Source organism: Crocuta crocuta, unplaced genomic scaffold (assembly GCF_008692635.1).
Source record: "Crocuta crocuta isolate KB4526 unplaced genomic scaffold, BGI_CrCroc_1.0 scaffold351, whole genome shotgun sequence".
NCBI classification, from domain to species: domain Eukaryota; kingdom Metazoa; phylum Chordata; class Mammalia; order Carnivora; family Hyaenidae; genus Crocuta; species Crocuta crocuta.
Genome location: NW_027530853.1, coordinates 970325 through 995053, shown reverse-complemented (window position 1 = coordinate 995053; position 24729 = coordinate 970325). Strand labels below are relative to the sequence as shown.

Sequence of the window (24729 nt, the reverse complement as noted above, 5' to 3'; positions counted from 1 at the left end):
CCACAGGGCACTGTCCTTCTCAGAGCAATCAGATGGTGGATTTAGAAAGACACATGATGCAGTCCCTCCTGGACAGACATTGTCATGAAGGAGGATTCCAATTCGGTAATAGAAATGGAAAAACCCGGGAGAAGACTGTGAGATTGATCACAGATGATAGGGATAAAGGCGCCGAGCAAAGGGAGAGCAAATACACTGAGCAGCGAGCCCATCACACTGGAATTCGGGAGCATCTCTGAAACACTCACCTCATGTTTTCCAGCTTGCTTTTTGTAGGCAAAAGGAGAGAGGGAGGGAGGGAGGAAGAGAAAGAGACAGAGGGAGGGAGCAACACTTATAAAATCGAATTATATTAACCAGATAACAGGAAATTGTATGCATGATTTTCTCCAAGTCAGAATTTGGCTTATCAATTTGCTTTCCTGGGCCCTGACATCAGACTGGGTCAGCACCTGACCGGGAGGGTCAAGGTCAAGTGCCTTTCAGGAAGGCAGAGGAGTACAGTGAGCCTTCTGCAGGAGGGCGAGGGGCCTGGGTCCCTGTCCTCTCAGCAGGGGTTGGCCCTGGGCTTGGAGGGAGGGCCCAACAGAGACACCCCAAAGGGGTGTCTGAGGAACACAAGCCAGCCACCAGCCCCTCTGCCGAAGTCTCCAGCCACCCTGCTCGGTTCTTCTCCCCTGCACGCAGTCCTGGCCCTACGCATCCCCCTCTCCTATTCCTGGACCTCTTCGCCAAGTGCTCCCTTAAACGTGACTTCCCCTTGAGGCCACCATTACCAGGGCCAGACCCACGAACTTCACAGTTGAGAGGTGGGTTCGCAGTTCACCCTCCAGTGCCATTCCAGCCATGTGTCTCCCATCTCCCTGGACCTCATGATGTCGCCACGTCTGGCTCTTTGTCCCCTCTCATCAGTGTCACCGGCCTCTTCCTCTCCACCCCAAGTCTTGCCATCACCTTGCCTTCCAGCCACTTGACCTTCTCACTTCGTAGCACCGCCCTCTGGCTGCAGCTGGACCTTGTTCTCCAGCACCCGCGCCCACGCCAGGCCCTTTGTCCCCTCAGCTCTCCCTGCCCACTGTGCTCCTGTTCATCATCCTCCCTTGGCCTCCAGATCCCTAGGCCCTCCTGCTCTTTCCCCCGTCAGCCTGAGCCCCGAGGATAGCGCCTCTGCCGTTCTTTTAACCATATCTTCAGCTCGTCGCCCCAGTGGCCTTCCCTTTCTCCAAACCCAGCCCCACCCCTCCATCAGTCCTGGAGCCCCTTTCTCCGTGCATGCACCAAGTTACTGAGGGCTTCGGGGACAAGTCACACAGCCCTGCTCGGGGGTGCCCTGTACACGCGTCATCCCTCCTTAGGCGCAAGGTGGCAATCCATCCAGCCATGATCTTCCCTTCTCCGGGGTGAGTGCCTCAGACATTCTTGTCCATGTTGAATCCCTTTCCCCACACGTAGGCCTTGTCCTTCAGCAAAGACCATGGCCCCCTCCTCCATTTAGGAAGTAGAGCCTGTGCCATGGCAGGACCCCCTTCATGCTCCTGCATCGTACCTGAAAGCTTGGTGATCACCTCCTCCCTCCCCCCTCCTGCCATGCAGGAAGGAGCTTCCTGGTGTCTCAGGCTAGCCTGCAGTGTGCCCTGGGTCCCCTGCCCTGCCTGCTCTAGAGCCTCCAGCTGTCATCCCCATCTGTCCTCCAGCTCTTCAGTTAGCCATTTACTCTATGTGTCTTTTTGCCTGTCTCCTTCCCTAGCATTTAAATATGGTTACATTTCTCTGATCTTAAAAATATTTGTACAACACCCACTTCAAGGCCATGTTCCCCCCGAGTTACCACGTAAGCTCTCTCTATTCTTTCACTTCCAAGAACTGTCTTCTTTAAAAGTCGTCTGTTCCTCCTGTATCATCTTTCTCTTCTCCCATCGCGTGTGGCCCCGTCACTGCATGCAGCCACTCCTGCCAGTATCAGCAGCTGACCTCTTTCTTCTCACCTGCTTGTCAGCCCCACCTAAGCTTCCCTGAGCCTTCGAGGCTGGAGATCTTCTCCTCGAAAGCCATTCTTCCCCAAGCCTCTGTGACCCTGCTCTGCCAGCATTCTCTTGGGCCATCCAGTGTTCTGAATTATTCTGCCCAGGACTGATGTCTCACTCTCCGTGGGTGGTCACATCCTTCTCATGGCTTCTTTTACCATATGTGAGCTGAATCCCAAATTCTGTACCCCTACGCTAGACTTTTCTCCTGAACTTAAGACCCACGTAGCCACTTTCTACTAGGTGTGTCCGCTTGGAGGTATCCCAGGCATCCCGAAACTCAGCGCATCTTACCAGTGAACCTACAGACCTGCTCTTCTTTCTGCATTCTTGTCCCAGTGAAGCGCACCCAGGAGCCCAGGCCAAACCCAGGGCATTGTAGATCCTGACTTCTCCTTTATCCCTGGTGCGCTCACTCTCAGGATGGCCTATGGCTTCCTGCTTTTCTACCTCCCAAATCTGTCTACCTCTCCCCACCCCCTATGTCTTTGCCCAGCCCAGGATGTCATCAAAACATCCCCCAGATTATTGTGAGCCCCCCACCAGAATGGAAACTTCAGGGAGGCAGGGCCTGTGTGTGCCTTGTTCCCCGTTGCACCCCGGTGCCCTGCACAGCAGCTTACACTAAGTAGACATTTGTGTGCTTGCTGAATGAATGAATGATCACCTTACCTCCAGAATTGCTGCCCCCAGACCTTTTCCAGACAATAGTCAGGGTGACCTTTTAAAATATACGATATGAGGGCCCCCTGGGTGGCTCAATCAGTTAAGCGTCCGACTTCGGCTCAGGTCATGATCTCGCAGTCTGTGAGCTTGAGCCCCGCACTGGGCTCTGTGCTGTCAGCTCAGCCTGGAGCCTGCTTCAGATCCTGTGCACCGCCCCCCCCACCTTGCCCTTCCCCTGCTTGCCCACTGTCTCTCTCTCAATATAAATAAACATTTAAAAATTTAAAAATGAAATAAAATAAAAAAGTGCACAATATGAAATGCTACATAAAAAGAAACCCTTTGTCAACTCCCTACTGCCTCCTATCCTCAACCCAGTCTTGTTAGCAGATTACACAGTGTGTTTCATGGGTCGGCCGCACACACCTTTTCCAGCATCATCTCCCACCACCTTGTAGGAAATATCCATGCTTGTACTTGTAGAAGGGCAATGTGGTGCGATAGTAAAAACCCTGGAGCCATATGTTTGGATCTCAAATAACTCAGATGACCTTGGACAATTACATGATCTCTCTGGGCCTCAGTTTCCTCACCTTTAAAGTGAGAATGATAGTACCTAGCTCATAGGGTTACTTATAAGGATGAAATATTGGAATGCTCAGAGTGACTGCCAGCACATAGCCAGCGCTAGAATTATTAGTCATACAACTTAGTTATAATAGCGATTAGTGAGTTATTATCTCTGCTTTCATTGCAGTCCTACAGACGGTGTCATCCCTGCGACTTTGCATGGGTTCTTCTCCACCTGAATGGCCCTTCCCTCCCACTCATCCCTTTCTCTTTTTTTCCAGCTTTATTGAGAGATAATTGACATTGTGTAAGTTTAAAGTGTAGAGCATGATGATATGATACATGTATGTATTGTGAAGCGATTCCCACAATCAGGTTAGTTAACACATCTATCACATCACCTCACAGAGTGTGTGTGTGTGCGTGTGTGTGTGTGAGTGTATGTGTGTGTGTGTTGAGAACTTACAAGGTCTACTCTCTTAGCAAATTCCAAGCATACAATACCATATTGTTAATTGTAGTCACCATGCTGTACATTACATCCCCAGAACCTACTCACCTTCCACTGGGAACTTTGTACCCTTTGACCCCCTTGATCAGTTTCCCCTCCCTGCTCCACCCCAGCCCATCCCACTCCTGGCAACCAGCAATCTACTCTCTGGTTTTGAGTTTGGATCTTTAGACTCCACGTATAAGTGAGATCATCCAGTATTTGTCTTTTTCTGACTCATTTCACTTTGCATAATGCCCTCAGGTTCCATCCATGTTGTTGAAAATATCAAGATTTTCTTCTTTTTTATGGCTGAATAATATTCCAGTGGGGTGTGTGTGTGTGTGTGTGTGTGTGAGAGAGAGAGAGAGAGAGAGTGAGAGTGAGAGAGAAAGAGTGTGCGCACATGTGTGCGCGTACATTTACTACATTTTGTTTACCCATTCATGCATGGGTAGGTAGGTGTTTCCATGTCTTGGCTATTGTAAATAATGATGCAGTGAATCCCATCTATTCCTTTCACCTGCTGGCTCTTGCACAGCCTTTAGGCATCTTACATGTCACCTTCTCCAAGAAGCCTTCCCTGATGCCATGGTTGGGACTGAGCTGAGATAAACAGGCATGTGCCTCGGGCGTAAGTTGTAAAGGAGCAGCCAAAATACTCAGTAATTCAGTTAAATAATTTAATACAGTATATTTTTAAACACCAAGATTAATGCAAAGTATCCATGATAAAAAAATCAACATTTTAAATAATAAGAGGCTCAGATGGCCAGGACTAAGGAGAGGCCAGTGAAGTGAGTCACACATGTGCTGGGTCAGATCTGGTCTTTATTTTAAATTCTAATTTTTTTTTCATTGTGGACTTGATTCAAATGCATTAATTTTGGTTTTCTAAAAATTATTGCATGAAGATGTTATTTGTCTTGCTTGCTGAGGGTTTTTTTTTTTGGTGCCCCCTAAAATTTTGTGCTAAAATTTAGTGTCTTACTCCCCATACCATATTTCCAGCCTCACCCTCCAAATTTGAGTTAGGTGCTCCTTCTGGATGCCTACACACACACACACACACACACACACACACACACACACACACACTCCCAGCCAGAGAATGCCTTGTTCTGCCAGCTTTCAGCAGAGATCTGGAGGCCCTGGTTTTCGGGGTGACATGAATGTAATAGTCAAGAGCCCATCCATATAAGGCAGTGCATGGGGCTAGCCTGATCAGGCCACAGAAACCCACCGGTTGTGCTAAGAATATTTTTGGAGAATCATCCCTGATAGGGTCACGCACAGCAACTTCAGGGACTTGGGCTCATGATGGCTTCTAATGGTGTCTCCAGAAAAGGCAGGATCCCTTTGGCCTGACGATCCTGGGAAGGTGTCCAGCAAACCTCCCTGGTTACTCCAGCGGCCTCTCCCAAATCTCCTACCACCCACCCTCACCTCACTCTCTGTCCCTTCATCCATGACTCCCTTTCTTTCCTGCAAGATGCCTTCCTCCCCGGGAACGGCTCCTCCTCTTCTCCTCCCTCCCCTCCATCCCCCTGGCCCCTCCTCTCCACTCCATCTCTCACACACCAAGCACAGGGCTCCAGAGGAAACTCCAGGGACTTGGCCAAGACACACTCCTTCCCTGAAGTCTCCAGGGTCTAGCTGACCCTCCTGTGAGGCAGCCAGTTCGTCATGCCCCCCAGTGTCTGGGCCCCCCAAGCTGCCTCAGGGAACCCACTCCATGTGTGACTCACCACGAACTTTAAAGGCATATTTAGTGAGTCGTTTGTTTCATTTTACCTGCACCATCTTCAACTGAATTAAAGAAAATTCGGGAAAGTACTTCCATGTCAGAAGGTAGCAAATATTGATTCTTACTTAATCTCTGGTTTGGGGAATGGCAGGCAGTAAAAGCCTTCTCATTTCATGCTTGTCTTTGCTGCTCAGGAATGGACTGAGCTGAAGGTCTATCTAGTCACCTGAGCACAGAGTCAAGTTCAGTAAGCTCCAGGCTGAGATTCATTAGCTCCTGAGACAGGTATCTCATGAAGAACGTAGACCCACCTTCACTGAACGAAAATATCCAAGCACCTGCATGCTCTGTGTGGACACAGAGTCTCTGGCATTTGTTGGCTGGAAGGCACATTCATCCCAGGATGTGGATTGTTTTTTTTTTTTAATTTTTTTAAGTTTATTTATTTTAAGAGGGTGTGGGCTTTAGTGGGGGAGGGATGGAGGGGGGGAGAATCCCAAGCCGGCTCTACGTTGTCAGCGCACAGCCTGATGTGGGGCTTGAACCCACAAACCATGACATTGTGACCTGAGGTGAAATCAAGAGTCGGACACTTACCTGACTGACCCTCCCCCATCCCTACCTGCCCGGGCATTCCAGAATGTGGTTTTAAACAGGACAAGGCAGGATTTCTCAGGAAAGGTCCTGCCTATGCTGCTCTGAGCACCGACTCCTGGCAGAGCTGCAGCAGTGGGCCTCTGGCTCCGAGAGAGGTAGGAAGTCACCTTTTGTGTCTGTTTTCTCTCCTTCCTGTCTTTCAGAGATCGAGCAGGGCAGCTGTGGCGATCCCGGCATCCCTGCCTACGGCCGGAGGGAAGGCTCCCGCTTCCACCATGGTGACACACTCAAGTTTGAGTGCCAGCCTGCCTTCGAGCTGGTGGGGCAGAAGGCAATCACGTGCCAAAAGAATAACCAGTGGTCGGCTAAGAAGCCAGGCTGCGTGTGTAAGTGAGCAGGGAGGAGGCCGCTTTGGGGTCTCCATCAAGAGGCAGTGGGCCCCATTTCCCAGCTAATTCCAGCCTCATCCTTGGGAACCTTGTGGGTCATAACAACGGCTTCTCGTTGGTTTCTTTTCTTCCCAGCATTGCTGGCTGGGTCCTCCTTTCTGGCACTAATGTAGACCGTGGCACCGAGAATGATTGATCTTGACATTTGGGGGCCTTCTTCATGTCGCCTTACCTTCCGTGGTGATCCTTGAGAGCAAGGTAGAGGCCACCAGGGCTTGGTCCACCAGCCTCTGGCCCCGACATTTGCTCCTCACTCTTGCTGCCACCAGTGACACCATACAGTCAAAACAGGGTGGAAGGGACTGGCAGGTTTGTAAGATTGCCAGCTCTGTACCAGCCTCCGGGTGCTGTGGGAAACCACGGCCTTGCCAGGATATAAGTTTTCCTCAGATCGCTTCCTCTTGGATTGGATGTAGTGAGGGATGGGGAATCAAGCTGTCTTTGGGTTGTTGATCCTTTTGGGCACTCATCCAGTGGAGACAACAGGAGACCCTTCTTCCTTCCTCTGGCATGGTATGACCATACCTTCCGGCACAAGTCGTACTTTAGGTCCTGGGCCTGGCAGGATTGGCAAGTGTGAGGGGCTGTTTGCAGCAAAGGGAGGAGCCCCTTTGGTCTTTGTTGAGAAATCAAAGGCTACCACGTCTTCTTCTCCCAAGCTTCGCCACCCTGCCTCCTCCATCTGCTTCTTGGCGGGGAGGGCGGAAGCCTGACCCTCTGATCACTTCTCCCACGGCAGTGGGCTTCTCAGGGTCTCTGGGTGCTACACATACTAGACTGCTCCCCCAGCCCCGGGGCTGAGGGAGAGAATAACCTGGGGTTACAAGGGAACCTCAGTTAGGACTGAGACTTTGGTATATGAGTCGGTGAGTTTGGGTCATACCTTTTCAAACAGAAAAATCACTTTGTTTTGACAAAGTATTTGTGATGACTTGTGAGTTTATGTAGAAATTCTCAGAGGTTTAAAGAACAAATTGCTTTTCTATATACATCAAATCGCTCTTGGATACACCCTTGTTGCAAAAAAATAAAATTGCATGAACTCTCTGTGGCTGGATGTGGTTAAAATATAGTGCCCCACCAGTGCTGGCCTCATAGCACACTGGGAGCCAGAGGGACCGGGGCCTGGAGGGACAGGGGAGCCTGGCACAGAGCAGCCCAGTGCAAGCAGGAATGAAGCCCAAGTGGGTGGATGGAGGAGGGCTCTGCCCATTAGGTTGGAGGCAGGGCCTCAAACAGCAAAGGTACAGACTGTGGGAACCCTGGGTTTTATGGGGGCTTTGTCTCTGAAATCCATTAGATGAAACAAGGCAAGGACAAGTGGAAGATGGTCAGGCCTCCGGGGCAGAGAGCTGGTAGAAAGAAGTGGGTAGCAGAGCCAGCTGACTTCTTAGGACAGGGTAAATCTTCCTGCCTCACAAGTTGAGGGATGCAGGTAGCAGACCACTATCTGAAGGCTGTCACTTGAGTCTTCCAAGAATTTATTTGACCCTTTAGCCCTTAGGAGGAGCTTTAGAAAATCTTTCTAGAACCTTCAGTAGGAGCAAGGGGTCATGAAGTGCTTCTCAGCAGCCTCTTCATTTTCCAGTGAGCTGGGCATTGCTCACAAACAGCTGAGAAGGAGCAAGGGTAGAGCCATTCTGGCACATGTGGAGTGGTGCATTCTGTGGTTTAAAATAAGGTGGAGGAGCCTGAGCCTTCTTGATGAGAACTGTGAAGCAGGCACTCTGGAGGGCCGAGCATGGCATTTCTTCTTCTGGATGATTGTGGGATGTAGGGGCCGGCATCCCCAAGATACTCCCATTGCTCAGGTTTTTCTGGTCATTTGGGTGTAAGAGAGCACAGCTTGAGTCTCAGGGATGCTAGCTTCAAGAAGGAGGCCAGAAAGAGCCAGGTGGCCCCAGGCCTTTTTGCACCGCACAGCAAGGTTGCAGTCCTATTCTGTGAAGTCGAAGGAGCGAGTGCCATCTGTCAGCTCTCCACCGAGTCCCCAGCCCCTAAGCTGACGCTTCCACAGGTGCCTGGCTTTGCCCTCAGGGTGCTCACAGTCTAACTGGTGGTGGAAGGTGGCACTAAGAAGTCCTGGTGCACAGAGATGGCTTTCAATTCAAACTCTGGAGACTTGTTTCTCTGTCCTGGTTCAGCATCATGACTGTGGCCAGGGCATCTTCTCTCTGGTTTTTGGTTTCTGAATCCATCCCGTGTAGTAGCACTCTGTTCTGGCTCCCCAAATTCTAACCCTCTCGGATCATATCTCTGGAACAAGATAACTATGGTACAAACAGTCCTCACTACCCACAGTGAGTGCTTGGAAACCACTTCCAAAAGTGGGTCATTGACAGAGCCAGTCATATACTTTGATTGCGGGATATGCTAAACTGGGGCTCTACTCCTGACCCCAGATCAAATATATCACAGTGTGTGATCTATAGACATCTATAAGCATCTCTAAAAATATCAGATAATATAGTCTCTGTATCATATAACATAGTGATAAAATGTACATACAAAAGTCAGCATAAACGCCCTAAATTTTACCACATGTTGTCACAATAAATATTAGTGCAATATTTAGCAGACAAACCCTACTTTTCTTCTTAGGATTTAGAAGGGGATAGGAGAAGGAGTTTGATGGTTCAGATTTTTGTGAACAATTGTCCAAAGAAATGCAAAGCGGTGCATTGTTCTTCTCTTGAAACATTTTCTTCAAAACAGTTCTTTACTAGGGAATCGCCCTGCCGAGACCATACAAACACACTCTTTCCTTCATGTTCCAAAACATTTTCTGTAGCAAGCAGAGACTTTAGAATCATTCTGCTGGCTTTTGAGCTGCCCTCGCAGTAGTAGGTGCTCAATAGATGGTCTTTTTCATCTAGGTTTTAAAGAAGACGGTGTTTCTCACAGTGAAAAGCATTTTGAAAGAAAAGTTGGAACCAGCTTCTTTCCTCTTACTCTCTTACTCCTTGGTTAATTCACATCTCCAGGGATTGCAGCTCAAAACCAGTTGGAGGTAGTACCACTTTCCACCCATCTGAAAATATTTACTGAGCGTCGACCCTGTCTAAGCTCCACGTATTGGATTCGGAGCTGTTCGGTCCCTGCCCAGAACATGTGCTCAAGCTGGTGTCCTGGTGAGAACGCTCTGGCCAGGCTGCACCGTGTCTTCACTCTTCCTGAGCTCTGCCCATCTCACCCCGATCCTTGCAAAAGAATAGGGAGCCTTTCCCATCCAACTTCATCCAGCTATTCTACCACCAGGGATGCAACGGGAAAGAAGAGACAAAATAACTCTGATGGTGGTGCACGATGTTTGATGCTTTGTTGACAGGCTAGCAAAATGCTTCACACTTCATAAGGAAGCCAGGAAACCAATTATCAGTCCATTAGCAGCCACTTGCAGAAGAAGTTTCAAAACAGGCTTCACCAGAGGTATACCAAGACTGCACAAATGCAGACTTTCTTTTGCCATTTTGTAAACCACCGAAAGAAGGTGTGAATCCTAATTGCTCAGTTCCTCATGTATGTAGCATATGTGTGAAATGGGAAGGCGGGGCCTACTGGGATGGATATGGTGTAAGTTGTGAATCAGCAGCCAAACCTTGAGAGACCTAGGGGAGGAGAAATGGGTCCTTGGACACTCAAAGAAAATGTCACAGAGGAACCAGGGCTTAAGCTGGGTCTTGAAGGGTGGATGGGTAAAGAGGGGTGTTCCACACAGGTATGCTTCGGGAAATGGTCTTCTCTTAATATGACCCTCCTATCCCTTCTCCTTGGAGTTCATCCCCCTAAACCCTCTCCCCTGCTCCACACTGGACACATACACATACACACATATCTGGACAAGGGAGAGGATGGGGTCACAGGATCATCTGAATTCACAGCCTCAGCACTATTGACATTTTGACCAGATAATTCTTCTGGGGGGGAAAGGGCAGTCTTGCGCATCATTTTAGCACGTCCTGTACCCGCAAGAAGCCAGTGGCCCACACAGCACTCCCGCTGCCAGTTGCGACAACCAAAATGTCTCCTTATTGGACATGGCCAAATGTCCCATGAGGGAAAAACCACCCAAAATCTAGAACCCCAAGTCTAGGATACTCTAATCAAATTCTAAATATGAAGAAATCTGTGTTTTAGCATTTTAAGTGAGGCTATGATTAAAGTCTATAGGATCATCACAGCGAGAAAGCTGGGGGTAAAGGAGAATGGTGATATCTATCAAATGTTTTATGTCATTAGGAAGATGACGAATCTTCCCTACAACTTCATGGAATATTTGTTCTCTCATTTTACCAAAGAAAACAAAGTTCAAGCAGATGAGGTGACCAGCTCAGAAGTCATAGAAACACGGAGTACTGGGCTGGAATTTGAAGTGTTGATTGACAGAGTAGGTTCCTACTCCAGACCCTATACATACTCTCTCCACTGCGCTAGGTTTGCAGAATCCAAGGGCTCACCTGCAGCAGGAAGGACAAAGAAGACTTAGGACAAAAATACTACCCCAGAGCACACAGACAAACTGTTGGCTGAATTCCTCCCATGCAGTTTCAGAGATTGACAAGCATTAAAAAAATTCACGAAGGCTGGACCCACAACCCTTGTTGGAACTGTATGAATGCTGTATACCAATATGCAATATACCAGTATACCGGTGCCCAAGCTTTTCCCCAATCTTCACTTTTTCTCATTCCTTCTACCCATCCATTTATCTATCCATCTTTGATTTACTGAGTACCTACTGTATACAGAGTCAGTTGCATAGGAGGGTATGGCTGTTTCTGGTCACATTGGAACCTTGCTCATCTGGGGATAGGATTGAAGGGGTAATCTCTTAGTGCCATGTCCTAAACAATGTGCTAGAACTCATTCAGGAAGTATCTGGAGCTCAAGGGTCAATACCCAGCACAGGTTCTTGGTATATTCTAGTATGTAAAAAGTTTAAATAAATTTAAAGATTTAAACAAATAAAATACTCTTAATTTTACTTCTCTAAACCAAAACTAATTTCAAACTTGGCCATTTTCATTTTATTCTCGCTTCTGGACACATATTTTGTGTGGTTTCCATCGAAGTGAACATATCTCACACTCTGTGTTTTAAAGTTCACACATGCTGTGTATCTTATCACTTTGCTACAGGTATTTCATACTTTTCATTCTTAAAGCATCTGTGAATGTTCTGTTTAGTGAATGGAGCCATGACTTAGTCAGTTATGTTCAAATTATTTTACGTAAAGCTGTGATGAGCACCCTCGTGCACATGACTTTCTTCTTTCTTCTCTTGAACTATTTTCTTAGGTTAGATTTCGAGGAGTGAGGTTATCAGGCCACAGTATGAACATTTTTATGACTCTTGATGTACATACACTCTTACGTTGCTCCCCCAAATTGTTGTGCCGGTTCCTACTGCCAATAACGAGCTATATGATGAAGAATAAGATTCATATAATATGCTGCCTTCTCACCTAGAAACATGACATCTCTCATGTTCATGTGCTTTTACTTTTCTAGAAATAAAAACTTGGTGGTTTTCTTCATATAGGTCATATAACATATTGCTTGCAACTTTTATCTACATCGCCAAACATCAAGTATTTGCGTGACCTTTTAAAAAATTGCTAATTTCATAAATATAAGTTGAATATATACCTGATCGACTTCTGTAAAGTGCCAAATGTCATGATGAGTGCTACGAATCAGAGATGAATTGGACACAGCTCTTGACCTCACAGAGCTCGCTCTGATGTAGAGATAGACATAATTATGTAAATTAAAGTGGGCTCTTGTGGTTCAAAATTTAGTTTTTCATCTGGAAAGCATTGGTAATACAGACACATTTAGGATCTGCCCCACGAAGATTCATTCTTTTAGCACCTGCGACGGGAAAGCTATCGTGTTGGGTGCTGAACGGGGGAGCAGCAGCCCACCTTCTCATGGAGCATAGAGTAGTCATTGCTATTAGAACAGTGGGGCCTGAAAGATGGGAGGGCAGAGTGGTGCTCCTGTTGGAACAGGAACATCCAGGAGGGCAGCACTGGGTTCTGAGAGCAGCCATGGGGGTTGGGCCTATGCGGCGGGGGATGTTCCGTGGATTCATTGATGCACATGTGCATACGTGCATGCACCCCCCCCATCTGGGCTCTTTCCTTGGGGTGCTTCCTAAAGGGGTTACCCATTGCCAATTGGATGCGAGTGGAAGAAGGGAGGTGGGGGTCCATGGGAGTAGGGTCTGAAGACAGACTGCTGGGGACCCATGGGCCAGGGGCATGTCCCTGCTGGGCCAAGGCATATGAAAGTGGTGTCGAGATTTCCATCACAGGACCCTCAACAGAGATGTGGGTCCTGGCTTTCCTCCAGGCGCCCTAGTCCAGTCCTGTCTCCAGGGGATAGGAGCACTTTCTATTTGTAGTCCCCATGTAGCAACTACCTGCACTGACATGTGGCCACAATGGTGTTATGTTGGTATCTTCCCATCCAATTTGAAGGTACTCTTTCTATACTGTGGGTAGAAATTCTTTGTGGTACTTGATACATATATTTTCCCAATCTCTTGTTTCCTCCCCCCTTTATTTATTTATTTATTTATTTTGCTATTTTGCATTGTGCATTTGTTTTATACAGACAAACCCTCAGTATTTACAATCTCTTCTCAAAGCTGACAGAGTTATCATTCTGCCACGGAGCTGAGAAGCGGTTTGTCCTATTTTTGGTGATTTGTCAGTAATTTGATTTTTTAAAAAATATAATTTGTTAATCCATCTGGAGTTTATTTAGAGGAATGTATAACGTAGGGTCCAAACTATTAAGCAGTTTCCCAACACGATGCATTAAGCAATTCATTTCCCTTTTGATTTGAGGGAAATGAGTTGTTTTATCACATACTGAATCCTCACATGTAGTTAAGTCTATTTCTTGAGACACGCTTTGTCCTGCTGCTCTATTTCTATCTCAGCCCCGGCATTGAATAATTTTAATTGTTGTTTTATAATATGTTCTAATATCTGGCAGAGCTGGAAACTACTCCTTCCTCCCTTAATTATTTTCTCTTTCAGAAGTATTCATTGTTATTCTCATCTGTTTGTTGTTCAAGATTAATTTTAGAATCATTTTGTCAGAGTAAAAAAAAAGTCCTATTGGGATTTTGTATGTGTGCTCCTATTAAACCATAAATTAACTGGAGGAAAATAGGCATTTTTATAATACACAGCCTTCCCGTCCAGAAACCTGGCATGTCACTCTTTTTGTTCATCTACTTACATTTCTCTAAATATAACAGCTTTGTGGGTTTTCTTCATATAGGTCACATACATTACTTGCTACCTTTATTTTTAAATAGGCAGGTACTTTTTTCACTCTCCTCCCCCTCCGACCTCAATGCTCTGTGCACAGGTGAAGCCCATCCTTTTTCCCCCCTCTTCTATGTGGCTGAACCCTGGCTTCTCCTGTAAATATATACTCCCAGGACAAGAACAATTTCAAACATCCTTTCCTTTGGCCCAGAAAATATGATTGCAATAGCTGGGGTCTTTGGAAATTGCCTTTTTCAAATGTTTGGAGCCGGAATCAGGATCAGCTGAGGTTTGAAAGCATCAGCCTCTGTGCGGGGGGATAATATTCTTGGGCGCTGCTTGTGATCAGGGACATGGGGCTGTAACAAGAGCTGTGTGAACATCCTCTGCTGATATAATGTTCTGCTCAGTTCTCTAGGCTGCCTTAAAGTCCTCACTAACCCATAGGCAGCCCCAGGAGCAGAGCAGGGAACCTGGGGATTGCTTTGGTCCAAATTTATATTTCAGGCCAATTCCTAGAAATTGAAAACCAGCATGTAAGGTTCTGGGGCCATCTTCTTCTACTACCCAGTCCTCAAGAACCCAAAAACTTAAGATTTGTGGTCTCACTGTGCTAGTGCTTTGCAGAGTGGGGGCAGGAGGTGGGGTACCAGCTCTGTAGAGGGCCTCCAGTAATCCAGAAGAGTCATTTCTTTGGACAGTGTCCTGGTGGGTAGGAGGCGGGGAGGATCTGTGTCTGCTCCTGCGCTAGGGAAGGGACATGCAGTCATGGCTGTGAAGCATTCCAAGACCACAGGGGCAGCCCGGGGAGGGTAAGCCAGAGTGCAGGGAAGCCAGGGCCAGGACAACTGGCCGTGGACAAAGGGATGGCTCATAAAGGTGGCTGCTGGCATTTCCTTTCAGAATATTCTAGGAAGTAGAGTCAACAATTGCCCTACCAGGCCAGTGTGGGTCATACCTTGTTACCTTTACTTCTAAATAGGCAGATACCAGGCAGCTTCTGGGTTGAATCAAGTCTTCACCCAGGAGAAGGAGGTCTACCCCTGCAGGGTATCCCTGCCCCAGCCAGAGGCTGCAGGATTAGAAAGGGCTCGGAGAGGGAGCCAAGAATCCGAGCAGAATCCCAGTCCCGAGGCTGGGGCACATGTGGGGTGGGCATGGCACAGAGACGGATCCTCAAACTCCTGGGTGTACAGCTGGGTTGGACTCCTCACGAGCCCACTCAGACTTCACCTCACTGGTTTGAGGGCATGGGACTTCCCATGACCATGAGGCAGGTCTGGGACTGGGCTCAGGATGTGGCTGTAAGAACTGAGCCCATAGAATGAGGGTCATCAGCAGACTTGAGCAGGGTCTGATCAGGCATAGACTGGATGAAGGGATGGCTTGCAAAGGAGGCTGCCAGCATTTTCAAGGAAGTAAAGTCAACACTCCCTAATAGGCCAACAAAGGTCACAAGCATTACTTATTATCACTTTATTTTTAAATAGGCAGATGTTTTATGTGAGAAGGAGGTGTTTTTGGTGGTCCTGTGTAGTCTAAAATGTGCCTAAATGTAGCCAAGCATTAGAATCACTCATGGGCTTTTTAAAATACAGACTCTTCATCCCCAGAAATCCTGATTCAGCAGGACTAGGATGGGGCCCAGGCATTGTAGTTCTTCTTTTTTTTTTTTTTTTAATGTTGTTTGTTTGTTTGTTTTTGAGAGAGAGAGAAAGAGAGAGAGAGCATGAGCAGGGGAGGGTCAGAGAGAGAGGGAGACACAGAATCCAAAGCAGGCTTCAGGCTCTGAACTAGCTGTCAGCACAGAGCCCGACACGGGGCTCAAACCCACAAACCATGAGATCATGACCTGAGCCAAAGTAAGACACTTAACCAACTGAGCCACCCAGGTGCCAGGCATTATAGTTCTAAAACCTTCCTAGGAGATCTAGCTGCTAGGTCAGATCTGTGAGCCACTACTATAGAACATGTACTTTGTGCCACTTGTTTGAAAGGGAGTTTTTCATTCTTGCTAAGAGGTTTGGTCCCCTGACAAGATGGCAGCCCCTTGAGGCATGGAGCTATGATATATGTGGTCATATATCATTGCTGTGAGTCTCACCAGGCTGAGGCTGCCATAACTCAGCCATTGTGATGGTGGTAACCTCCTGGAATGCAAGAAATGTTGGCCTCCATGTTGATATCCCAGTGAGGAATGGGATGCAAAGTCCAATACTCTGACATTCCAACTTGATGTTGCCATTGTCTGCCTCTCATTTCATTGGGAGGCAGCAAAATGTGAATGGGTGTGCCTGCTGCATACTGGGCATTGTGCTCAGCACCGGGAGAGTAACAGGCATGATTCTAGCATGGCTCTTGCTCACAAAGAGCTCATAGTCTAGCGAATGTGATAAGTACATATTTGTAATATAAAGCAGTATTTGAATTATTACAGTAATAGACCTGGCCACAAAGTGCCCGCAGAATGTAAAGGAAGAAAAACATATCCCAATTGAAAGATTCTTGGAAGATTCCTTGGAGGCTCATAGCATAGGCAGCATTTCAGCTCAGTCTAACTCAGGAAGCTGTCTAGAACCAAACACAGCTTAGTATAGGGCCCAATCCAAGTGCTAGATTCCTACAGCTAAGAGTTCTGGTCCAACGTATCTTGGGACCATAGCTATAGCTACCTGGGTGAAACGAGGCTGGGAAAATTGATCAAGCTTTAGGGATCTAATCCTGGACTGTGACCCCTGCTTACAGCAGGGATTACATCTAATTCCATCCTCACTTCAGCTTTCACCTATGGGAGCATAGCTAAGAGGTTCTTTTCTCTGTAAAATTTCCCAGGTTATGTCAATGCTAAGCATGTCCCTGCACTCTCGCTGCAAACCATGCCTTCTCCACTGTGCTCTGCCATGTTTGACTAAGAGAACTAAGGAGAAACACGGAGTTTCCCCAAGGAGGGGCTGTTTTCACAGCTACTGGCTCAAGAGCCAGGGCTCGAAGCTCTCCAGGTACCCCACTCCCATTCGGTGAGCCTCTGGGCAAATCTGTCATCTCACTTAGTCATAAGCACATCACCATCAGCTCTGGGTGTTTTGGGTGTCATTCATTGGGCTCTGTGATTCCTGGGGAAGGCACCACTCATTTTTCTGGAGCTTGGCTTTCTGGGAGAGTCTTAGGCTATAGCCCTCTTAGGTTTATAGGCCCTTTCCCCAGTCCTTTTGCACAATATTCTTGAGAACTCAGGGAAGATGAGCCAAGAACAGGGCTGCTGCCATAGGCTACCTGATTAACTCTCATCTTGCTCTGGCAGTTAGGTAAGACTCTCCCACAGTTCTAAAAGTAGCTCCCTTAGACTAACTATAAACTGCCCTGGATCCTTGTGGATTCCCGTGGAGGAAATCTAGACATACTTCCTCATGATCATGGTGAGCAGCCACTAAATGTTCTTTTCCAGTCTTCAGTGGTAGTTTGAGGTGTAACAGGGCTTTGGGTGGCCAGGATCACGGCTGGTTCCAAACTCCCTGAGTGAAGTTGCTCTACTGAAGCAGCCTTAGAAAAGACGGTGAGGCTCTCTGAGAAGACTCAGATAAAGGGGACAGACCTTGAAGGCCCCAAAGTATAGTCCTGGGAGTGCCTTCTGAATTGAAGATGTGTGCCCTTTCCCCGTTAGGGGACACTTGGGCTCTTGGGCTGCATCACACCAGCATACTTTTCTCCCCAGCTAAGACCTGTGTTTGGTTGATGAGGGTAATTTTCTGCTGAAGCTGATCCCCTCAATTTACTGAATTCTCCTGTGGCAAAGAAATAACCCTATGAGTATCATTCAGGGATCCTGGGGTCTGGGCAGGGGCAGCTGTGGAACCTCACAGCAGTGAGATGCTTGGCCCTCAAGGAAGACTCAGTCATCAAGTCACCCACTATTCACCCTCCCCGCCATAGCACAGCTCATCAGAACCCCAGACAGAACTCAAGACTGACAGGATATCTAACACTAAGGTATAGATCTCTTCAGCACCAGGTCCCCCCTTGTCACTGATAGACTGTGTCTTCTTTGATAAGTTGGTCTTCCCACAGAAGGTAGCACCAAGCATGGTTAGCAACCAAGCCCTCGGTCATTCCTGTCAGAATCTTCTGGGTTTGGAGTTACCCACTCACTCACTGAGGGGAAGAGGGACCAAGGACCAGAGAACAAACCTTGGTCTGGAGTCTTGCTTTGTTGAGCAATGGGCTATGCAAGGGGAGGGGTGTGGTGGCGTCTCTCCTGCTATGTCAGTAGCCTGGCTGAGACTTGGAGATTTGCTGAACAGGAGCATGTGTGGAGACACGACCACCAGCAGCAGAAGTGGGAAGTGCCTCTTAGTTCAAACTCGACAAAAATTGATTTTATACCTCCCATGTGCCCAGGCACGGTGCTGCACTCAGTGTCTTCAGAAGCGTAACTTTTGCTTCACAACAAAGGTGTGATGTAGAAGTTATTAGTCCAACTTTTATACATGTGGAAACAACGTCAGTGAAGTACAGTAGTCCCCCAGTCCCCCCTCCCCAAAAGATATACAACTAGTAAGTGAAAAATAACAGGCAAACTGAAAATTTTCAGGATTCACATTTGTTCCAATTTGAGGGTAGTGGCTTAGCATGGCTATATATATTTTCCAAATAATTTATGGTCCGTCTCCAAGATTAAAGCTGAGCCCCAAGAAAATAGACTCAGCTTCTTCCCAGGAGTGGAGAGCAGAGCTTTTCTTTGTGCTTTGTTCCATAAGGTTCTAGACCTATCCCGGGAGCCGGTGCCAGGAGTCCTCAGCCAACAGCTAAGGAATACATAGGATCCAAGTTCAGAGCTTGGCTTCTAATAGGGTCTAAAGGCTAGCACCAGGAATGGTTTGGGTAGGCATTGTCCAGAAGTGTGGCAAAAAGCAGTTATGACTACAAGGTAATTTGAGGTAATGGATTATTCCAAGAGTTGAACAGGAGAGGCATTGTCAGTTTATGACAAGAACCTAGCCAACCTCTAGGAGGGGTACAGGGAACAAGTCTGGTAGTGGGATTTAGCAATGGTCAGAACCTCACCAGTGAGCTTCAGTTTAAGATTCCAGCTCTAAGAGGGGATTGGATTGTAAATGAGGAGCTTGAGGCAAAAGCTACCCCCTCAGGATAAAGAATACTTTCATGGAAGGAAATAAAAGTACCATGAGTGGGGTGACTACACGTTCCTATTTGCTTGGGACAGTCCCAGTTTATATCTTGTGTCCTAAAGTCATTATCTTTAGGATAGTACCTTTAGTATCTTTAGTAGTACCATCTTTCAGTTTCTCAAAAGTGTTCCAATTTGGGCAACATATTATGTAGCTACTCTAACCATGACCCAACAAACTTTATGCCAAGAAAAAGATTAGTCCTCAGCTGAATGTTTTGGATAATGAGAGTGATCTCTGAGCCTAAGGTCTATGAAGCACAATGTGATTGACCCCTTCTTACCTCTCCCCTCATGCCATGTCACTCATCCCCTCACTTACTCTGCTCAGACTCACTGTCCCCCTTTCAGATCCTCAGATTCTCTAAACTCCTTCCTACCCCAGTGGAAGGGGTAAGCTCTCCCTGTTGGAATGTTCCTCAGATGGCTGGGTCCTTCTCATAACCTGTTAACTATCCCCTCCCTAGAGAAGCCTTCTCTAACCATCTTATCCAAAAGGCAGCCCTTTACTTTCTGAGTTCTCTGTATCCCTTTTCATAGTGTATTAATCAGTTTTTGCTATGGCATCAACAGTCCAAAAACCTCAGTGGAACCGCAACAACAGACATTTATTTCTCGTTCACATCACATGAGGGCTGTAGGTCAGTTATGGCTCTGTGGGCTTGGCTGGGCTCTACAGAGCCTCTCATCCTGAGACCTAGGCTGAAGGACCAGTCTGTACAGAGAGCATTCTGTTCTCACAGCAGAAGGGAGAAGCTCAAGAAGGTAGGGTGAAGCCAGAGCAGGCAGTGAGTGAGATGAACCTGGTGTGCAGACTCTCTGACTGCAGCTAGGACGGATGGCTGAAAGGTGGGAGGGACCCACAGCACTCAACAGAAGTGATGCTTTTTTTAAAATTATTTTAAGTGTTTTTATTTCTGTGAGAGAGAGAGAGCATGAGCAGGGGAGGATCAGAAAGAGAGAGAGAGACACAGAATATGATACAGGCTACAGGCTCTGAGCTGGCTGTCAGCACAGAGCCTGACGTGGGGCTCAAACCCACAAACCGTAAGATCATGACCTGAGCTGAAGTCGGACACTTAACCAACTGCGCCACCCAGGTGCCCCCAGAAGTGATGCTTAACAGGGTCTTCCAGGTGGACAGGAGGAAGGAACATTTTATTTTATTTATTTATTTTTTAAATAGTTTGTCACGTTGGTTTACATATAACACCCAGTGCTCATCCCAACAAGTGCCCTCCCCCATGCATTTTAGAAAGGGAAAATAGTAGGGCAAGGCATGAAGTTAACCTTGCATATTGCAGGGCTTGTGAGTAGTCTCATACATCTGGAATATAGGGTGCAGTGGGGGGGTGGGGGGGAGGGCTTTGGGTCTTCGAAGGTCTTTTGTTTCCTTTTGAGGAGTCTGGGTTTTATCCTCTATACAATAAGAAGTATTTAACATCATGAGAATTTCTGGTTTATGAAATTCACTCTGCAGCCAATAGAGAGGATGGACTCGAGGGGAGTGAGCTTTATAGCCAGGAAACCAAGTAGACTGGAAGAGGGCCTTAATAGGGACATGATGAGGATGTGACAAATACAAGAGATATTGAAGAGATAGAATCAACTGAAGTTAGTTGCTGATTGGATATGGGAGTGTGGGAGAAGAAGTTGATATACTTTGCTTAGGTAACTGGGTGTTGTCATTCATGGAGATAAGGAATGAGGGAGGCTTAGGAAAACAGATAAAGAGTTCAATTTGGGACATGCATTTGAGACACCATTGGGATCCTCAGTAGAGATGTACGTCAGACGGTTCCTTACCCAGTCTGCTGCATGCAGGAGGGCCTGAGCTTCTGGAGTTTACTTGAGAGGCAACGGCATAAAGCAGGAGTGGCTGGGCAGTGAGAAGAGGAAAGCCCATAGCTGAGTGCTGGAAAGGCTGAAACATTTGCTGACTTCCAGGGAACATTCCAGACCCTAGAATCTAGGAGAACCAGGTTTGGGAAAGAAGGCTTAGGAGTTCAGTATTGGATGTATTTGGTTTAATCTGCTGTGACAAAAACCAAACTCCTTCCCATGGTCTGAACGACCTTGGCCATCCTCTTCATCTCGATCTCACGTTCCTAGTAGCTCTGTGGTTCATCTTGCTTCTGCCACAATGCTCCCCCCTCCTGTCCCTCACATGCGCCCCTCCATCTGCAGTGATCTTCCCCTAGGATGGCTGTCTTCTTGTCATCAGGCCACATCTCTGAGACTGCCTCCTCCGACAGGCTGTCTCAGACATCCTCATTGAAAGCAGGCCACCCCCCACTGCATTCACTTTTTCCCTTCCCCCAGGCTTGCATTCCATTACGATGTAGATTTCATCAAAGCTGTGGGCTTGCTTTCCTGCCTTGTTGGCTGCCAGCCCATACCTGGAGTGATGTTTGGTGCACAGCAGGTGCTCCGTGGGCACTTGGGCTGGGTGGAGACACTGCAATGACCACAGGATACACAGGTCCGGGGCTCGAAAGAGTGGCCTGTCCTGGAGGCATACATCTGAGAGTCACGTGTGGTCTGGGCTGCCCTAGAGAGAATGTGAGACAGGAGAAGGCACCTCTGAAATTCATCCTTCCNAAGATCATGACCTGAGCTGAAGTCGGACACTTAACCAACTGCGCCACCCAGGTGCCCCCAGAAGTGATGCTTAACAGGGTCTTCCAGGTGGACAGNGAGTCACGTGTGGTCTGGGCTGCCCTAGAGAGAATGTGAGACAGGAGAAGGCACCTCTGAAATTCATCCTTCCATGTTCCAAAAGGTGAACATCAGGGAGAGGGGGAGAGCTTTCCATTGTCTGCAAAGGTGTGGCCATAGCCAGAGGGGGGGAGCCCAGGTGTGTGTGATGGAGGACGGAATGGACGCACTTCAGAAATCAGGGAGGAATCAGCTCTGTGGAAGGCCCCGCTCATCTAACTCAGGGCACCAGCGCCCAAATCTTGCCTGCCTGGGAGGTGGGGATTGGGCCAAAAGGAAAAAGGAACACAAAACCAGGAGCACAATTCATGGCTTGGGGATTGGGTTACATTCAGTATGAATTTAAGAGGACACACTGTGTGGTCAGGAAATGTGTGGCCAACATTACCCACTTATCCCTGATGCTCCTTTGGAAGGTGTGAGTTTCTATAAGACATCCTCAGTATTCTCCCTACAGAGAACCACACCATAACTTAATCTTGTTTATGATAAGGATGAGCCCTGCCTCACTCCTCCTGCACGTGACCTCGAGAACAAGGTCTTTGGGCCCAACGAAGTTAAGAAACTTTCTCCAAGCTCCAGCGCCAGACATGGTGTTAGGATAACTCCGATGAACATTAACATATGCTGAGCTTCGGAGCAGGAGGCAAAAGAAATTCAAGGGTGAGTTTGTGAGCCTCTGCTTCCAGCTCAGCTATAGCATCAGTCAGCAGAGCTGCCTCAGTTTACTGGTCCAGAGACACACTGTGAAGCAGGAGCGACCTGATTGGGCTTCTAGTGCTTGGGTGAGCACTGCTGGAGAAAATCGCCATACCAGGCAAACTGACGCTGCTACGGATCCATGCAGCAGCACCTAGCCAACATCCATCTGTGCTTCTCAAGTCAGCCTATGGTTCTCTTCTCTGTGGAAGCTGTCCCAAACACTTACCACTCCCCTCAAGCCCATGAGCAGCCCTTGCCCTCACCTTGCTCTGGATGACCTTGACACCCATCTCATGGGCAGGCAACGTCCTCAACTTGCAAATAGCAAAGACACCAAGCCTGTAGATTATACTCCTCATCCTTCTCACCTTTTATAACAGAGATGTTAACTCCTCTCTCTCATCAAACATCAGTCTCCCAATAGATTATACATCCCATTTAGGCTTTGGATCAGGGACCTTTGCACACCTCCAAACTCACAGTAAGAAATGCAACGTGGTGCACACTCACACACACACTTGCACATAATTGAAATGAACGATTCGCCACGGTTCTTACTTTTACCACTTACAATGCACTCAAATACTTTCCATTCTCTTTCTTTTTTTTTTTTGTTTCTCTTTTTTCTTTTAGTATCCAACTCAATACCCAGCACATCACTTCCACGACCAGTGATTAATGGACCGTTTCAAAACTCTTGCTATAGAGTCTCCCTCACCGCACACCTTCTTGGGAACCTTTACCTTATGTGTAATCCATCCTTCTTGTTCTGGCTCGCCAGCTCTCCCTGTGTGCCAGGTCCTCCCATCCCTGGCTAAACTGCCCGGCGTCTCTCATAACTTAAAGATCACCCTGCCGGCTCTCTAACGCTCCCCTTTACACCCAGACTTCTCTGACAAGATGTCTTCCCTGCTGCATCCATTCCTCACCTCCCGCTCCCTTGTCACCTGCCCGTTCTGACTTCTGCACGCCCCACACCTGGGGACGGCTCTCACCAAGGTTGATGATGAGCCTCGTGTCGCTAAAACCCAGGAGTCGCTTTCCGCACCCATCATACACAGATGCTCGGCTGTATTTCAGAGCAGATAGCCCCTCGCTCCTTCTGGAAACCACTCTCCCGGTTTTCCTCCCACCTTGGCTGCTCGTTCTCCATCTGCTCTACCAGCTTCTCTCCAACCTCTTGCAAAGTTCCATGCTGTCTGTCTTTCCTTTGCCAATTTGATAGCTCTGTTGTTTGATGTTTCTGTTTTCTAGTTATATTGTACATTTCCAGCATCTCTGTTGACCAGCTTTATTCTTCTGTTAGTGGCCTCTTAATTTCCTTGGCCCGTATTTCTGTTGTGAGTGTTTATCTTTTTTATAGAATTGTAGTATTTTATAATGTAAACATAGTAAATATTTAACTGTAATAACCTCCAAGCATTTCCTCTCCATTTGCTCCTTAGTATTTAGCTTCTGTTTATGGTGATTTTTGAAATCCAAAAGTTTTTCATTTCTGTCGTTAAAAATGCCATTTCCCTTATGATTTCTAACCTTGGAGTAATGCTAAGAAAGTCCTTCCCCACCTCTGAGATGACACAAATATTCCTTATATTTCTGTCTAGTACTTCTGTGGTACATTGAGCAAGGCACAAGTCTAATCTTTCCACAGCTGGTTAGTCATTTGTCCAATCCTCCTTTATTGGTCAGTCCACCTCTGCCCTGCCAATTTGAAAAGCCCCCTTTGTCATATATTAAATTTTTAGGTGTCTGTGTCTGTTTCTGAACTTTTCTTTTCCAGCTCCATTTATCTCCCATTTGAAGCTAATACAATACAGATTTTACTATTGCAGCTTTATATCTGAGTTGGCAGAGCCCTCTTACAGTGGGAGAAAGCAAGTGTCATGGCTGAGAGCTTGAGCTCTGGAACTGGCTTGACTGGGTTCGCATCCCAGCCTGTTACCCACCTGCAGTGTGACTGTGGGCAGGTAATTGGAACACCCGCACTCAGCTTTTGCATCTGTAAAACGCAGATAATAGTATCCACCTCAGAGTGTTGTTGTAAGGGTTAATGAGTTAAGACATATGATCTTGGAATGCCCACTAGCACCTCATACATATTACTCCTCATCTCTTTAAGGGAAGGTTCACTCCTTTCACCTGTTTATTACAAATGTTTTAAGTTCTGGAAGAAAAAAAATTGGTATGGATTGTGCCTGTAATTATGTTCAGTTTATACAATGATTTGAGGATAATTGTCATTTTAATAATATGAACTCTTTATCCAAAACAATAGTTCAATAGTTTGTCTCCC

At 47.2% G+C, this 24729-nt stretch overlaps 1 protein-coding gene across 1 annotated transcript in view; it reads left to right on the top strand.

The window, feature by feature from the left end:
* The window catches only part of CSMD2 (CUB and Sushi multiple domains 2), a 543202-nt gene that overhangs the window by 280794 nt on the left and 237679 nt on the right, over positions 1-24729 (top strand). The window contains 1 exon segment of the mRNA XM_077769466.1: positions 6298-6480. Within this exon segment, the coding sequence (XP_077625592.1) occupies positions 6298-6480 (183 nt within the window).